Below are 16,597 nucleotides of genomic sequence, written 5' to 3'. Positions count from 1 at the left end.
AATTGCTATATTGATTTGGGAGCATTTTACACTCAGTACTGCTGTAAATGGCTCTGCAAGGTGCAGAGCATTGGTTGATCAGATCTCTCGTGTTGAGGAAGATGCATCAGTGGCATCTTAGCAAGCATGTAACTAAACCTCTCTAGCAAGATTGGGAAGAGATGCTTTTCTACTCGCCCATTAAGTGTAGCTGCATTTGCTGTTGCCTATGCCCTGACATGCCTATTGTGTGCCATATGGAGAACTGTTTGACTGACCCAATGTTTCCCCCCACTATGGGCACCTCTGGTGCTGCCTTTTGCGAGCAATGCTGCTGACAGAGGCTGAAGCTTTTAAAATAGCTGCACTCCCATCCAAATGGCTGGTTTTTCACCATTATAAAAAAAAAACGTGGCGGGGAACACACACAGCCATTTTACGAGATCTCTGTAGGGTTTAACCTGAAATGAGGTTCTCAAGCAGCTGTAAGTAACTAGAGCTTTGTCTCCTGGTTTTGTTTTTTGCTTTCAGATTTGATGGGCAGGAAACAGGGGAATGGCCCTCCTGGGGATGGTGGGTTTAGTCTTGGAACTCCTGGGGAGGCGATGCTATGCGTCAAAGTCCGCGCTCGTTTGCACCCATGGCTGTCCACAGGGTTGGGTGTGGGTAGGATGGAACAATCTGGCAGCAGCACTGGAGTCAGCACGGGTGTGGGAGTGTAAGAGTGTCATGTGAGTGTCATGTGGGAGATCAGAACGTGGGACTTGTTCGTTTGCTTTCTGTTTGTAACTTAGTGTTTCCTCTCCAGTGAATGCCCAGCCACAGTGGACCCTGCCACTGCTGCACCGGGGAGCTTCCGGGGCTTGCTGAAGGAAGATGGCTTTCTGGACACAGCTGGGATTGCTGCTATGGAAGAACTTCACATACAGGCGAAGGCAGACAGTAAGTTTGAGCCATTGCCTAAGTTGCAGCCTCGTAACCCACCAGACTTAGAGAGAGCAAGACACACTGGTCCAGGATGTAATCTTGTAAAAATGTCCATATTAATATGACAGTCTGATTTTTAGGTCTCTGAAAGGACCCAATCCTGCAAGGTGTCGAGGTGACCTGGTCAGTGGGAACTGAGGGCGCTCAGCACCTTGTAGATTCGGAACCGAGGTCAGAAGAGTGTGAACTTGTGGGCCAGCATCCCGAGTACGACCATATCCAAGCCCACCCACTCGTGAGAAAAGACAGACCCCTGCAGCACAAAGAGGTGGAGCTCACCTCGGCTGAGCATTTGTGCAGTGACCACGGCATCGCTTGCGGTGGTGCTTCGCCTGCCGATCAGGCTGTATGTCAGGACTGAACCTGGGGCCTCTGGATCTAAAAGCATGAGCTTCAGCTGCGTGGCCAGGGAGGAAGTCTTGCTCCCATTAAAGTCCTTCACAAAACTTCCCTTGAGTTCCGTGGGGCCAGGACTTCATCCCTCGTCTGTTAACTAGAGGCAGTAGCAGATCCATAGGTCTCCGTGTGGTCCCGTCACTGTGCGAGGAGTGGCGCACTTGGCCAGTGTCTGTTTTCAGTGCTGTTTTCAATACCACAAGTGCGAGATGTCTTAAGTGGCTGACATGGTGGCGCCGTGTGCACAGACCTGCCTTCGGATAGGGTGGCACTGTAAGAATTCCAGGCAGCTGCTTAATCCAGTCAGGTGTGGGGCTTCAGGGTTCATCACGTCTTACTAGGGCCTGTCTTGCCTCAGCCTGTTGTGTAGCTCCAGTGGTTTCTAGAGCAAAAACTACCCTGGAGTGCCCTCCAGGGCTTTTGCCTGGGTGTCTCTGCCAGTGGGGATAGGAGAGCCCTTTCTTTGGAGCTGTGGTGCGCAGTACTGTCGTGGTGGATCTGACCTTGATGAAGTGTGAATTGCAAAGTCAGCATGAGATGTGTTATGTAGACTGGGGGTGGAAAGTAGCCTGATAAGTTGTATGACCCTTGTAAATGTCAAGAAGTTGCCAAATGGCCAGGCCTGAATCTTATTAGAAATGCTGACTTATGAGAGAGGGGGGGCCAGTCATGTTCACTAGTGGAAATGGAAACTGTGTCTCTAAAGTGTCTGCTTCAATGTGTTGTAGAAGACCCAAGTGAGCTCCAACATAAGCAGGGGATAAAGCCATGAAGGCCACGGGACTTCACTCATTTACTTCAGGACTGAGTTTATCCCATTCTACAGTACTTAAAAACCAAACAAAGTGAGGTCAAGCGAACTTTAGCTTTTTCTGGCTGTCTCAGTGATGGCAAGAGTGCTGATGAAGCCAGGAAATTCTCTGTAGTCGAGATTCTCCCACTTCATGCATTCTGCATCGGGTCCAATCATACAGAACCTGCTCCTCTAGCCCATAAGTCCTCACCCTGCAGTTTAAAACAGGTGCCCAGCACATTTTGCTAGATTTTGAGGGGGATCCTTCCGTGGAGAAGGCTGAGAATACCTGCTCTAGGCCTTATGTGAACTGATTGAAGCAGAGCTACTCCTATACGTAGAGGGCTGCAGCATGGCCAATAGGGCTGTTCTCTCCATTCATCTCTAGCCCTGTATCTCCTTCTTATGCAAAACCTGTATAAGCCCTGATCCTCCCTTGGTGTCAATTGACAGAGCTCCATGGATGTCAGTGGAGCTATGCTGGTTTGCACTAGCTGAGGAACTGACCCCTGTGTATCAAGCGTTGTTTATCCCCAGGCCTTCCGAGAGTCCTGCATTCTGAACAAAATAGAAGGTGGGTAAAGGAATTTAGTTTTAATCTATATTGACCAGGCAGAATATATCAGTTTATTGGGCAACCTGGACATAATTAGACCTCTGGAGATACCACAAAAACGTAGTGACCAATATAGAAGATTAGTGAACCGTGTGACTGTCATGAAAATGGCCTTCTGGCTCTTTCCTTGTGCTGTGTTCTTGGTTGTCTTAATTCATGTTTTTTGGTACCATCTGGATAGCTTCTGTGGTGTAGTTTTCCTGGCTACTAGCCCATTGGATAAGATACAGTGCTAATAATTTTTTTAATGAACGGTTAGTTAACGTGTAATGAAGGCCTCAGGCAGAGTAATTTTAGTGCCTTCTCTGGTGCCTGTCCTCAAGGCTTTTATCTTGCTAATGATCCAGCTGTGGGATCTGACTGGCAATACCAAGAGGGGAAGAATATTATGTGATAGAAACAAAAATGAGAGGAAAAGGATCCCCACTACACCATTTTCATGGCTAGCTTGGTAATTCTGTGTTAGAGGCTAGTGTAAATGAGCATAGGTGCATTTAAGTGACCTCTTCTCTGATTTACACCAGCCAAAGATCTGACCCAGAAAACCAGTGTGTGTGGACACAAATCAAATATCATTTTTACATCCCACAAGAACCCCTGTAATGAGCCAGCACCGCCTATGTTTCCTATCACAACTTCGCTTCCAAGTTGGAGTGAGTTTGAGCTGCATTGCAAAAGCTGGGTTCAAAGCTCAGCCTGACGTGTGCAACTCAAGTATAACTGTTGTGCTGTTGGAAGTTGTCCAGTATAAAGTATCCTGACTGCTCCCAGGGCAGGGGGAAGGAAAGGAAAACCAGGGGCAGGGGTCACAGTTGTGCAAAAACACACTGTTCTGATTCAACTTCCCTTATTCAGCACCTCCTCCTCTTGCTACTCTATTCCTTTGTAGATAGCTAGCTATCTAAGAATCAGACAGCTATACGCAGGCCTATACACGCTGCAAGATCTCACTATCTAACTGTCCCCTCACATTGAGTTAGATCCTCTGCTGGTGTAAATCAGAGGAGCTACATTGTCCAACAATGCTAAAACACCCACTGATTTCAATGGGAGCAAAGTTGGACTAATGCTGGGAGTGTGCATGGCAATGATGTGATCGTTCCCCTCTATTCAGCATTGGTGAGGCCTCATCTGGAGTACTGAGTCCAGTTTTGGGCCCCACACTACAAAAAGGATGTGGAAAAATTGGAAAGTGTCCAGCGGAGGCAACAAAAATGATTAGGGGACTGGAACACATGACTTCTGAGGAGAGGCTGAGGGAGCTGGGATTGTTTAGTCTGCGGAAGAGAAGAATGAGGCGGGATTTGATAGCTGCTTTCAACTACCTGAAAGGGGGTTCCAAAGAGGACGGTTCTAGACTATTCTCAGTGGTAGCAGAGGACAGGACAAGGAGTAATGATCTCAAGTTGCAGTGGGGGAGGTTTAGGTTGGATATTAGGAAACGCTATTTCACTAGGAGGGTGGTGAAGCACTGGAATGCGTTACCTAGGGAGGTGGTGGAATCTCCTTCCTTAGAAGTTTTTAAGGTCAGGCTTGACAAAGCCCTGGCTGGGATGATTTAGTTGGGGCTTGGCCCTGCTTTGAGCAGGGGGTTGGACTAGGTGACCTCCTGAGGTCACTTCCAACCCTGATATTCTATGATTCTATCCTGGAAGGATTCTGGACTGGAGTTGGGGAAGTATATTTAGAAGTTTTCATTGCTGTCTGCATTCCACGGGTGGCAACATCATCTAGTAGTTATCATGGAGTCCTGGGTTCCAATCTAGACTTCCTGTGTGACCTTGTGCCTCTGTCTTCCCTTTACAAATATGGGTAAATAACCCCACCTTTACACGTGAACTATTGATGAAAAGTGATGCATGTAATTAGCAGGAGAGAAACCCACTGAGTTTTAGAAGCAAAAGGAGGATGTTCAGTTTTTTTAGTTGATTGATGAGGAATGGAACGGACCCAGCAACCAAAACCATCTTCTAAAACGCAAACGGAGACCAACTTATTTTTGATCTTACCTTAGGGCTAGCATGTAGTGTGTAGGCAAGCTTTCTGAGCAGCAAAACTCAGGGGAGGAAGGAACTAGACAGGGACACAGACACTCTAGGTTCAATTTCTAGCTCCAGCACAGATGTTTGACCTTGGGTAATTCACTCGATGTCTCTGTGCTTCAGTCCCCCATCCAGATAACACTATAGGGATAATACTCTCTTCTCCCACCCTTTGGTCCATGTAGATTGTTGTAAGCGATTTTGCATCAAGGACTGTCTTGCACTGTGTATGTGTAACGCTGACAGACCTGGGCAGGAGAGAGAGAATATGAATCTCGCCCGCCTGCCTGCCACTAGATGGGACAGAACACCACACCCAGGAGGTGTGTGGGTTACATATGTACAGTGCCTAGCACAAATGGCCCCCAGTCTGTACTGGGGTCTGTAAGTACTAACGAGATATAAATAATAATTTGTAGACCAAACACGACAGTATGGGATCAGTTGTACTCTAATGTGTGCCATCAGTGGTGGTGATCCAGGTACACAGTGCTGTAACTAATAGCTGGAACTGAGTCCCTGGTTCTTGGGTAAAGGTTTAGGGCTTTGGGGGTGGGTGAACTGCACTTTTCAGCTATCCTTAACATAGGAGGCCAAAGTTTCAGCTAGCTGGCTGTGAGATGCATTGGGGGTAAGCGTCATTTCTTCGCCCAACAGACTGAAGTTAACCAGAAGTAAGCCCTCTATGGTATATTTTGTATATTCAGTGTAAGTGGCACTTAACAGCCCTAAAAGGTTCTTGTAATCCATAGCAAACAGAGAATCCACTGACTCTTTAAGAGCACCTACGCAGATAGCCAGTGTGAAGCTTACAATATTTCTGACTAATACGTGGATTGTACTGTGATCTCAGCTCCCTCGGTATTTTCAATATGAAATCCTAATACTTGTTGTCTTTTTTCTTTCCAGTTTCAGCTGCTGATTGAAGTTGCTTGGCCTCTCTTTATCTTCTTTATACTGATCTCCGTACGCCTTTCGTATCCGCCCTACGAACAACATGAATGTAAGTAACAGATGAGGCTTCTGTACCAAGGACAGGCTATTGTTTCATGGCTTGGAGGGAATGCAGTTTGACACACTGATCAAATCTTAATCAGGGCTGTTTACCATCACCTTTCCTTCCCCCTCCAACTGCCACCAACACAGATCTTGGGGTGTTATGCCACTTGTGTCCTGCTGCTGCAGCATTGTACCTAGCTGCTGCTTCTCTTGGGCGCATTTAGCATTTATATTACGTTGGCCTAAGCAGGTGCTGTATGAAAACATCTCGTTTGTGGGAATCCTCTGGAAAGCACCTCAGCCTTATTCTGTCATTGGTCCTTGAGTCTCCCTTCAACAAAAATAGACCTAGAAGAAAGCCACATCCAGAGCAGCATGTGACTGGAGTTGCTTTAAGCAGTCTGGCTCCTGCTACGGGACAGAAAACACTAACCTGGGTTACCAGTTGTAATATGGCACTGCCCTAGCATGACTGACATAAGTTTTGGGACCAGATGGGATAGCCTAAGTGTTAACCATGTTCCTAAACAGTACTAAAGGCCTGCAGTGAGCTGTAGCACAGAAGTTCAGGGACATGGTGAAAACATTGCTTAGCCTCCTTAGGCCACAGACTGACCCAAATTGTACAAGGGCACTGCTGTGCTGTAGTGGAGTCCCCCGCCACCATTTTTTGCAGTGCAGATGGGACTTTTACCTGCCCCTCTCCCAAACAGCAGACGTCAGCAGCTTGGACTCTGCTGCTCCACAAGGATGTCGCTCTGCGTCACTCGGCACCCCACTGATTGCAGTCTGCAGGCAGTTCATACGGAGCAGCTTGCAAGGCTGAGCTTCCTTGCAAGCTTGCTGATGCAAGCAGAACCATCTTCCTCACAAAGCGTTCAGAACACTGACTGCCAGCCTGTTGGGAGAGGGGACAGTGCAACTTCCAGCGAGGGCCTGGGAAAGATAAGACAGTGTGGTCCAGTGGGTAGGGCACAGCACATGGAATCTGGAAACCTGGGTTCTGTTTCTGCTGTCCTGCTGTGTGATCCTGGGCAAGTCACTTCCCCTCTCTGTGCCTCTGTTTGCTCTCCCACCAGTTGGCTGTCTTGTCTAGTTAGGTAAGATCTCTAGGGCAGGGGGGCAGTTTTATATGTGACTGTACAGCGACCAGAAACGTGGGCCCTGATCTCAGCTGGGGCTAGATGCTACTGCAATATACATACTAAAGAATATAAAAACACCAGGGACTATGTTAGCTCAGCACTCTGCAGACTCCACAATAGCCAGCTTATCTCTAGGGCATTCCTTTCCATCTTGAATCATGTGCAGCTTTTTGTTTGGGGAAAACTGGTTTGCATTGTCTTTTTAGATCTATGGACATAGAATAGTCCTCTCAGCAAGCCTTTTAAAGAGGCAAGAGGAAGCTATCCTCCCTTTAGTTACAGTGACCTCTTCTTCAGTCCTCTGGGATGCTCCCTGTTTAGTGAGCCAGATTTGCTGGTCAGCACAGTGCCCAGTCTTATGATAACCGCCTCTTCTCAGCAGTCAGCCGACTGGGGAAGGGCTCCTTGTTTATCTTTCCTTTACCTGATTACTTCTAGGTTAGGCCTAATGCCCAAGTTAAGAGAATTTTTGCTCTCCACAAAATGCACAGGGGAATCCCAAGTGTTTGATTTTTTTAAATGCAATATAACAATGGATTATTATGAAAGCAGCTTTGCTACATTAGCACAACATTCCCACATGAGTGACTGCTGTACAGAATGCTGCCTGGTAGAGCTTCAAGCCATCTGGGAATCCCTTCACAGAGAAATATTTTATTCACAATCTGGCTTCCAGCAAAGCTGAAGTGCTGATGTTTGCAGTTTTCCATTATCCAGCAAACTCTGGACATACGCAGCCTTGTGGGTTTTCTTTTTTGCCTAACTAGCCTATTGCTGTCTGTAATGCTTGGCAGGCACTGGAAGTTTCCCTGGGTGAAATTTTGTGCTTTTGCACTCCTTGAGACATTCCTAGAGTCTTTCCTTACATGTTAGTGGAGACAGTGGCATTAGGACACCTTTCAGAGTAACAGCCGTGTTAGTCTGTGTTCGCAAAAAGAAAAGGAGTACTTATGGCACCTTAGAGACTAACCAATTTATTTGAGCATAAGCTTTTGTGAGCTACAGCTCACTTCATCGGATGCATACTGTGGAAAGTGTAGAAGATCTTATTATATACACACAAAAAGCATGAAAAAATACCTCCTCCCACCCCACTCTCCTGCTGGTAATAGCTTATCTAAAGTGATCACTCTCCTTACAATGTGTATGATAATCAGGGTGGGCCATTTCCAGCACAAATCCAGGGTTTAACAAGAACATCTGGGTGTGGGGGGTAGGAAAAAACAAGGGGAAATAGGCTACCTTGCATAATGACTAAGCCACTCCCAGTCTCTATTCAAGCCTAAGTTAATTGTATCCAATTTGCAAATGAATTCCAATTCAGCAGTTTCTCGCTGGAGTCTGGATTTGAAGTTTTTTTGTTGTAAAATAGCAACTTTCATGTCTGTAATCGCACGACCAGAGAGATTGAAGTGTTCTCCAACTGGTTTATGAATGTTATAATTCTTGATATCTGATTTGTGTCCATTTACTCTCTTACGTAGAGACTGAAACTCAGGGAAAGCAGAAGAAACTCAGTCAGCCAGGGGCTCAGTTGGTGTAAATCAGTGTAGCTCAACTGATGCTCATTTACACCAGCTAAAGATCTGGCCCTGTGTGTAGCCTGAAAGCCAGAGCTATTTTCCCTGTTGAGACTTGCACTCAGACTTGCATATGGCTGCCCTAAATCCTTTCCTTTTAACACTGCTGTGTCAGGAGCTGAATTTTAATCAACCATTGTTTGACATGCAATCCTTCCCTTTTATTTAATTTATTTTTTGAGGCTTTTAGCAGGGATTGTGGAGTGGCATCCGACAACTTTTAATTCACTCTGAGTTAACCTCTTTCCTTTCATCTAATAGCTTCCAAGAATAAGTAACTGGATTCTTTCTTTTAAGCCTCTCTCTAGTGCAGTTCAGTTTCATTGAACATTCACTCATTTGCAAACAGACATGGATGAATCTTGTAAAGTGGAATGTTGTCTCTTGCTGAATCAGGAGCTGGGCTATGGAGAGAAACCTTGAAATCAGGTCACAGTGAACTCTGTGGCAACTCTGCATATGTCTTTAGAGGAACAGAGTTATCTGTAGTGTTTCAGAGTAGCAGCCGTGTTAGTCTATATCCGCAGAAAGAAAAGGAGTACTTCTGGCACCTTAGAGGCGAACAAATTTATTAGAGCATAAGCTTCCGTGAGCTAGAGCTCACTTCATTGGATGCAATGAGCTGTAGCTCACGAAAGCTTATGCTCAAATTTGTTAGTCTCTAAGGTGCCAGAAGTACTCCTTTTCTTTTTGTTATCTGCAGTGGTGATCCTGTATGGTGTTAAGAAATGACTTGCAGACAATTACAAATTATAATAGTAACTAGGCCATGCAAAAACACTTTCAAACTGAGATATTAAATATTTTATTGTGCCAAGCATGGTTAAAAACAAAAAATTGTCATCTGTCTAATCTTATCTGAAAAGGACAAGAATGTAACCAAGGGTTGAGTCACATATTAGGCTAAGCCTTTGCCATTCAGGATTTTGATAATTTTTAACAGCTTCAGCTTGTTGAAGCACTCTTGTCAGATCTAGTCAGCAGGATTTTTCCCCTTATATAAGTGATCGTTATGACTTCCACCATAGTCAAGCCAAACAGACCATTGTAAATATAGCTCTGTGGTGAGATTGCTGTCTTCATCTTGTGGAAACTTACTTTTTTAAAAATCTGCCTCCTCAGGATTTCAAAACGTGTACTTAGAAAAAAATCTGCATTACTTTAAACATTGCTGAAAAAGCAGCTGTGTTTGCAGCTATGTCACTGAAGGGGAATGCTAGCATTCTGTATGCTGCACTTCTAAATGTAGAGGATGCCTGGTTGCTGCCAGCTGCCACTTTGTGTTTCAGCTCACATGCAGAATGCAACAGAGTGGATCCCAATGTACATGCTCTCGTGGACTACGTATTGGTTCTTTCTTTGCTAATTTCCTTAATCTGAAATGGAAGTCAGAGCAAAATAAATGTTTTGCTCTTTGTGCCTGGGAAAACTTAAAGGAAACTGATTTGGTTTAGTTTAAATTCCATCTTTGTCGCCAAAGAGCTCAGAGATGGTGAATAAGCTTCCTGGTTTATAAAAATCTCATGGGACTGTGGAAGGTTTTCAGTTTTGTAGAAAGGAGGAAGAACTGGAATGATAGAATCCTAGGCTTCAATAGTAATTTTATGCAAATACTATTAAAGATAACGGCAGGAGACTCTTTTCCTAGCGCTGGTGGGAAAAGTCATTTTGCCTTCTGTGTACTGTAAATGTCCCAGTATTTCCTTTCACTTACATGGCCATAAGAAGATAGCCTCTATCATCCTGTCATTGGTAGGAGAGAAGACCCAAAGAGATCCCTGTGAAACACTGTAATAAATCTTAGTCATGAGTAATTTACATCACTGCCTTAATAGCTCTATATGAGGCAGTAAGAGAAACTTGAGGGGTGATTTTTTTTCTCCCCTCTAATAGACCCTCAGTAATCAGAGCTGGGGTTTGCAAAGGAGCCAGACAGCTGGAAGCCAATGGGAGTTGGGTTTCTAACTCTCTTAGCTGCCTTTGAAAACCCTGCCCCAGAGGTATTGCTCAGAAGCCAAGCCACTGTGAGTTAGTAGTGACATGCCCACCTCACTGGTGGACTAGTGCAGAAACTCTCCTGCTTTCCTGGCATTTCAGTGGTATGGGCTGAGTTGGAAGCATCTTTAAAAAATAAAATGGGACTCGATTAGACAGTGGCCCAAATGTTGAATCCAAACACCCCTGAATGCTACAGGGGTTCAAAACACAAATTCAAATGTTGCATGTAGCCCTGAACCAAATTCTTCTCATTAGAACCAGGGTAAATCCAGAATGACTTCATGGGTTCAAGAGACCTGTGCACACAGAGCTGTGAAGTTCTGTGTAGAGTCACTTATTTCCGTGCATAGCATGCCTGGCGTGACAGGATGACGGCAGGGAGGAGTCTGTACCTCAGACACGGCAGAAGCAAGAGGTAGGAGGGACCTAAGGGCAGCTTGAAAGGTGGAGGGAGCCAGGGCTGATAGGGGAGCCTGCAAGGGAAGCCGTTCTGCTCATCCATGCATCTGAAGGGAGAATTTAACCTGTAAGCTTTTCTTAGCTGTCAGCCTGCTCTCTCTGTGTTAAAGCATCTGCTAGGACATGCGAAATTAGGGATTGGTGAGGAGGAAATTTGGAGAACATTCTAGCTCCAAATTCAGGGCCAGGTCTTGCATTCCTTGTTCACGCCAAAGTCCTGTCAATTCAGTGTTGCCAAGTCTGTTTTATTTGTTCTTTTTGTTTTGTTTTATTTATTTTGTGTGTCAAATTTTTGGTGGGGGTTTTTTTAAAATTATTTTTAAAATCTCAAGTTTTGGGGGCTGGACTCCTAAATGCTTGGGGTTGACATATTGTTGACCTCAGTAAGAGGTTATGGTACATAATGACCAGATTGGACTCTGTGCTGTCACACACCTCTCCCATTTCCTGGCTATGTTTACGATTTTGCAGTTTTGCAAACAAAGGGGTAACTTTTCCAAACATTTGCCCCTCTGTTCTAGGTCACTTTCCAAACAAGGCCATGCCTTCAGCAGGAACCTTGCCCTGGATCCAAGGGATTATCTGTAATGCCAACAACCCTTGCTTCCGCTACCCAACGCCTGGGGAATCCCCAGGTGTCGTTGGAAACTTCAATAGGTCCATGTAAGTACAAGATCTTGCTTTTCCTTGTGACCATTCACAGGGGTCAGCCAGCCAAGCGTAAGCTGTGAATTGTGGGAGTAGCAGCTGGTGGTTAGACTGGCATTAAGGGTTAAGTTACTTCAATCACCACCAAGTGCTTTGTTCTGTGGTGGTGCTTTCCTGCAGCTGGACTCTGAAGGAACCATACAAAGAACCCATGGCTGCAGTACCCAGCCTGTGATGTTATCGATAGCAAATGGTTGTGCAAACCCAGTGTTTACTCAGGCACAGCTCCCAGTGAAATAAGGAGCTTTGCCTGAGTAAGGAATGACTATAAACAGAGGTCCAATTTGGCCTATAGAGAGAAGAGTCAGGTCTATTCCTTGACTGAGAAGCTGTTTCATTTGGGCAATGCCAGGTTAGACTGGGTGTGACCTTTCCCTGATTTCCCTGCTACAGAGAAATCACTGGCTAATTGTAACAAAGGCATTAAAAACCCCCATCAAAGGGGGGGTTGCATCTTGTACCTGTAAGGGCAGGAACAATAGTGGTGGTCTGGAACAATGGCCATAAAGCACTTCTGGGCAATGAGATTGGGTGAGTGAGATGGAGGCATGTGCGCCTTCTGCTAGTCACTGAGGAAAATACACCTTTCATACATACCATGTGATATGTGTGTAACATGAAGAGCTTTCAAGAACAGCCCTGTGTTAGGGGTTGGTGCGACTCTGCATTGCTCCCAGGGGAGCATTGGGAAGCGTTGCCTCTCAGACATGCCATGTTCCCAGGGTTCCCCAGTCTGGGGGAGCAGGGGGGAAATTCACAACATGGCACTATGGAGAAGCCTTGCCCAAGTGGTCCCACTGGGATGAAATGCAGGGGCTCCAGCTGTGGTTGGCATCCTTGTGCCCTTCCCTTACCACCTCACTATGCCCACGGGATGGTCAGCCCCAATCTGTCCCTAAGACCACGGCTAGAATCACAGAACAATCGGAGTTCAGGGTCAGTCGACTTTGGCTACCTGGAAAAGAATTGTAAAGAACAGGGGATGTATTTGTTGAGGCGCTCTACAAGCAGTGTGTTTACAAACAACCAAGTGTTTTATCCTAGCAGATAAAACCAGACAAACCTACCAGAAACACTTCACATTCTCCCCCATCTTAAATAACTGCTTTCAGATAACTTGAAGGGTCCCAGTGCACTTGGTTTTCTTTAGTCTTTCATTAAAGGCCATTTTTATTTAGGCTGTCTTGCATTGTCCCCCGGATGGTCGCTTAACACAGGTTTCACGGTACAGGAGAGGGTTGTCTTTGAATATAAAGGAATTGAGACATAAAACTGAGCCTGTGGAAGTTGGTGCAGACAGCACCACATGGGTAATGATTGCATTGTCTGCTTTTCCATCCCTGTCCTGCAGCATTTCCCGCTTGTTCTCGGATGCCAAGAGGTTACTCTTGTACAGCCAGAAGGACAGCAGCTTAAAGGATGCTCAGAAACTCCTGGGAAAACTGCAGAAGCTCGGGAACTCTGGCTCAGGTAACTCAGTGGGGAAAAAGAGCCTTGTACATTTGGCAGTAGAGTTTGTTGTTGTTAGTCGGCACTTTTTAAATTTTATTTTATTTTTTGGAAACCGGTGGAAAGGGCATAGTGTAGATTGTCCTTGCTCATCAGATCCCACCCTAAAAACATCTGTTTCTCCAGGATCAGTGTTCTGTGCAGTTTCAGTCTTTCTGGCCTATGGCAGCCACCTGCAGCAGCTGGTTTTTAATGTAAACTTACCATCCTCGGAGCTGAAGTGAGTCTCATTTGAGAAATTGCCAGCATTGTAGCCTGTTGCTGCATTTTTGGAAAATACAAGTTTGTTAGGGATTTCAGAGACAAATGACAAAATAGTAAAGCACATTTTCCAATACAGCTGGCACTGGCAGGGGAAAAACAAACAACAAATCAAAGGTTCAGAAGAATGCGGGTGTGAAACAGCTGACGCTGAGCCATAGCATGCTAAATCAAAGCAGAATATTATCCAAAATTAATTACCCCACTTCCCTTCTAATGTAACCAGGTGTATTTAGGGCACTTAATTATTTGATGTAGTCTAGAAGGAATTTGATCAGTTTCTAAAACAAAATGCTGTCTCAGGTATTTATATGGCCTCCATTATTGTAGAATCTGAATGCCTCATAGTGTTTCATATATTTATCCTCACAACACACTGATGTGGGGAGGGAAGTGCTATTTTCCCCTTTCTCAGATGGGGAACCAAGGCACAGAGTCAAGGGACTTGCCCAGGGTCATGCAGAAGGCTATGGCAGAGCAGGGAACTGAACCTGAGTTTCACACATCCCTGGCTAGCAACATCCTTCCTCTTGTTGTGTAAATGCCATCTAATTGGGCAGCCTTTATTAAGAGTTTTTTGTGTACTCCCCTCTAAAGGAATAAATATTTATTCCATAGGTTATTTTTCATATACTGCCTATGCTCTGCCTCTCCTATTAGAAACGATGATGGGGGGGCAGGGGGTTGGTTTAAAAAGCAACCTTCTAAAAACAAATGGAAGCATCCAGTTGTGGACATGCCTCTAAGCTTTGATCCTTCAACTGCCTTTGCACAGCCAGGCTCCTGCACCCACGTGGAGCCTTGCTGAAGTCAGTGGGATTTAAGTACATGCATAAAGTTAAGCACATGCTTTGCAGAATCTGGGTCTTAATGGGGAACTGCACAATTTTACTACGGTGACATTCCTCCCACATGCATTACTTGGTGTCTGTTCATGATTCTTGTTTAGGCCCCAGTCCTGCAAAGACTTAACTACTCACAGTGCTTCAAGTTATCAGGTCAGAGTTAGACTATATACTCTTTGGAGCAGGGCTTGTCTCTTTACTTCATTTCACATCCTTGGGTACTTAGACAAGTGTGAGTGTGTATTAGGACTCGATATATCCACTAATATATTGGGGGGTTATGTTCAGAGTAGAACTGTGCACAAGGTTCATTTAGAGATTCAAAACCCCAAATCAGGGCTCTGCAGCTTCTGGGCTCTAAGCAGATCAACAAACACCAGCCTAGGCCTTCAACATTTCCAGCTTATTTCCTTCCCTTCTGTCATAGGCCATGTCTGCACCCTTTTGCTCACCTTTGTCTTTGGGGGCACCAGTTGTTGAAACCCTACCCTGTCAGGCTTGGTGCCCCGCCTCAGGTTTCTCCCTGGCTGTTCCCCCCGTTGTTGCTCCTTTGGGAGCTGACCGATAGGGTCATTGTCTTGTGCCCAAAATCCACCAGGTCTCTAGAACACGAGGAAGCAGCTTGATTTGCTTGCTCAGAAGGAGAAACACAACGCCCTGCTTCTTCCCAGCCCTGCCACACTAACTAGGGAGTCCCAAATCTTCATGCCCCAGGTGTGTTCAAGGCAGCTGCTTTTGACAACTCCCCAATGCCACCTGCAGAGAGTCTGTGCCCTCATCTGACGCATGTGCGTGCAGAGAACTACGCCCAAGACTTTCTAAAGGATTTTGGTTGCTTCCATTTTTGGGTGCCCAACTTGAGACTCCTTAAAGGAGCCTGATTTTCCACAGGGTTAGTGCTTAGTACTTTCTGAACTTCAGCCCCCTTTTAAGGTGTCTCAAGTTGGTCACTGAAAACTTGAGGCACCTAAAATCACTGGTCAATTTTGGAAAAAACTTGTCTACATTTTACTGGTATGTCTTGTTCCCCTTGAAAATTAATGGCTGCACTCCTGTTGCCTTCAGATGGCGCAGAAACAAGCAGTGTCCTAATTGGGAAGAACAGTACTTTCCATAACCAGGCCCTGAGGGTGTGCTTTGATATTGTGTGTAGTGAAACTTGAAATGTGAATCCAGTTTGGATGTTTAAAGAAATCTGATCAGAGCCACAAAGCTGAACTAGATGCTGCTGGGAAGGCCAGAGGGAGGGGTTCTACTCAGGGGTGTCTCACATAGAGGAGCTTGGTCAGTACAAGTCAAAGCAAGGATGCTCATGCTGTGTGATTATAATGCTTGGTGAATTTATTGCAAAGACAAGGCTCAGAGCAAACACAGGAAAGAGCTTCATTCTATAATAAAGTGTGTATAAAAAAAAATCAACTAATTCAACTGTGTGTGTGTAAGTAAAAAACCCAACAGCTTAGCCATGACAGACCCTCCATTGTTTGTGTGGCAGAGAACAAAGCCCGATTGTCCCTTCCATTGTACACTCACTTACAAACTCTTCATTAAAACAAGTCTGGAAGTTTCCTATCAGGCTCTCCTGGCTGCCGACCTTTTCTCTAGCCACATATAATAAAGGATCTTTCAGCTTTGTCTGACACAGGAGGACCATTTCTTACAGGACCAAGAGGAGGATGAGGGATATAGCGGTACCCTACCATTCCCTGCCACCTGCCATTGGCATCTTCAATGGGGTTCACTGATTCTGCTTTGATCAAAGTTTAGTGTTAAGAGAAAATTGTTGGTTTTTTATTTTATTATTGATCAAAAAATTTCAGAACTTTTATTGGAAATGTGGCCTTCTTCCATGGAAAAAAGGCAGAAAATTTTCAAATCTGACGGCTTTTCATCTAAATAAAACATTTGATTTTAAAATCAAAGTGAATTTTTTTTCCTCCTTTTTGGTCAATTCCCTGTTTCTCTCCCTATTTTTTCCTAGTTTAAAAACAGGGACGGGGTAAACCTTAAAATCTGAAGCTAAAAAAAAATTTGAATCTAAATGAATATTTCTATAAATTGAACATGTCCATGAAAAATTTGGAAAAAATGCTAACTTTGAGGAGAAAGAAATGAAAACACTTAGCTTTTTGCCTACTAGCCCTCATTTATTCTGAATGATTAACACTTACCATAGTAATTAAACACCTGAGCCATTTCCAGGCCCCATTGTGTGAGGTGCTGGACAAATACCTAGTATAGGGCAATATTGCATCATAAAGGTTTTTATGTCAGTTGTAG

At 44.9% G+C, this 16,597-nt stretch overlaps 1 protein-coding gene across 10 annotated transcripts in view; it reads left to right on the top strand.

The window, feature by feature from the left end:
- The window catches only part of ABCA1 (ATP binding cassette subfamily A member 1), a 314,981-nt gene that overhangs the window by 195,241 nt on the left and 103,143 nt on the right, over nt 1–16,597 (top strand). For 8 of the 10 annotated variants that reach the window (XM_073345952.1, XM_073345951.1, XM_073345950.1 and 5 more), the window contains 4 exons: nt 788–921; nt 5,723–5,816; nt 11,516–11,657; nt 13,054–13,172. In XM_073345952.1, coding sequence (XP_073202053.1) covers nt 856–921; nt 5,723–5,816; nt 11,516–11,657; nt 13,054–13,172 — 421 coding nt within the window. In that variant the 5' untranslated portion in view covers nt 788–855. Of the gene's footprint in view, nt 1–787; nt 922–5,722; nt 5,817–11,515; nt 11,658–13,053; nt 13,173–16,597 lie in introns of those variants that run through there. The other 2 variants (XM_073345955.1, XM_073345954.1) reach the window with 2 other exon arrangements.

This window comes from Lepidochelys kempii, chromosome 5, assembly GCF_965140265.1.
Source record: "Lepidochelys kempii isolate rLepKem1 chromosome 5, rLepKem1.hap2, whole genome shotgun sequence".
Taxonomy (NCBI): domain Eukaryota; kingdom Metazoa; phylum Chordata; order Testudines; family Cheloniidae; genus Lepidochelys; species Lepidochelys kempii.
Note: the sequence above shows the minus strand (reverse complement) of the source record. Positions and strands in the feature narration are given on the sequence as shown.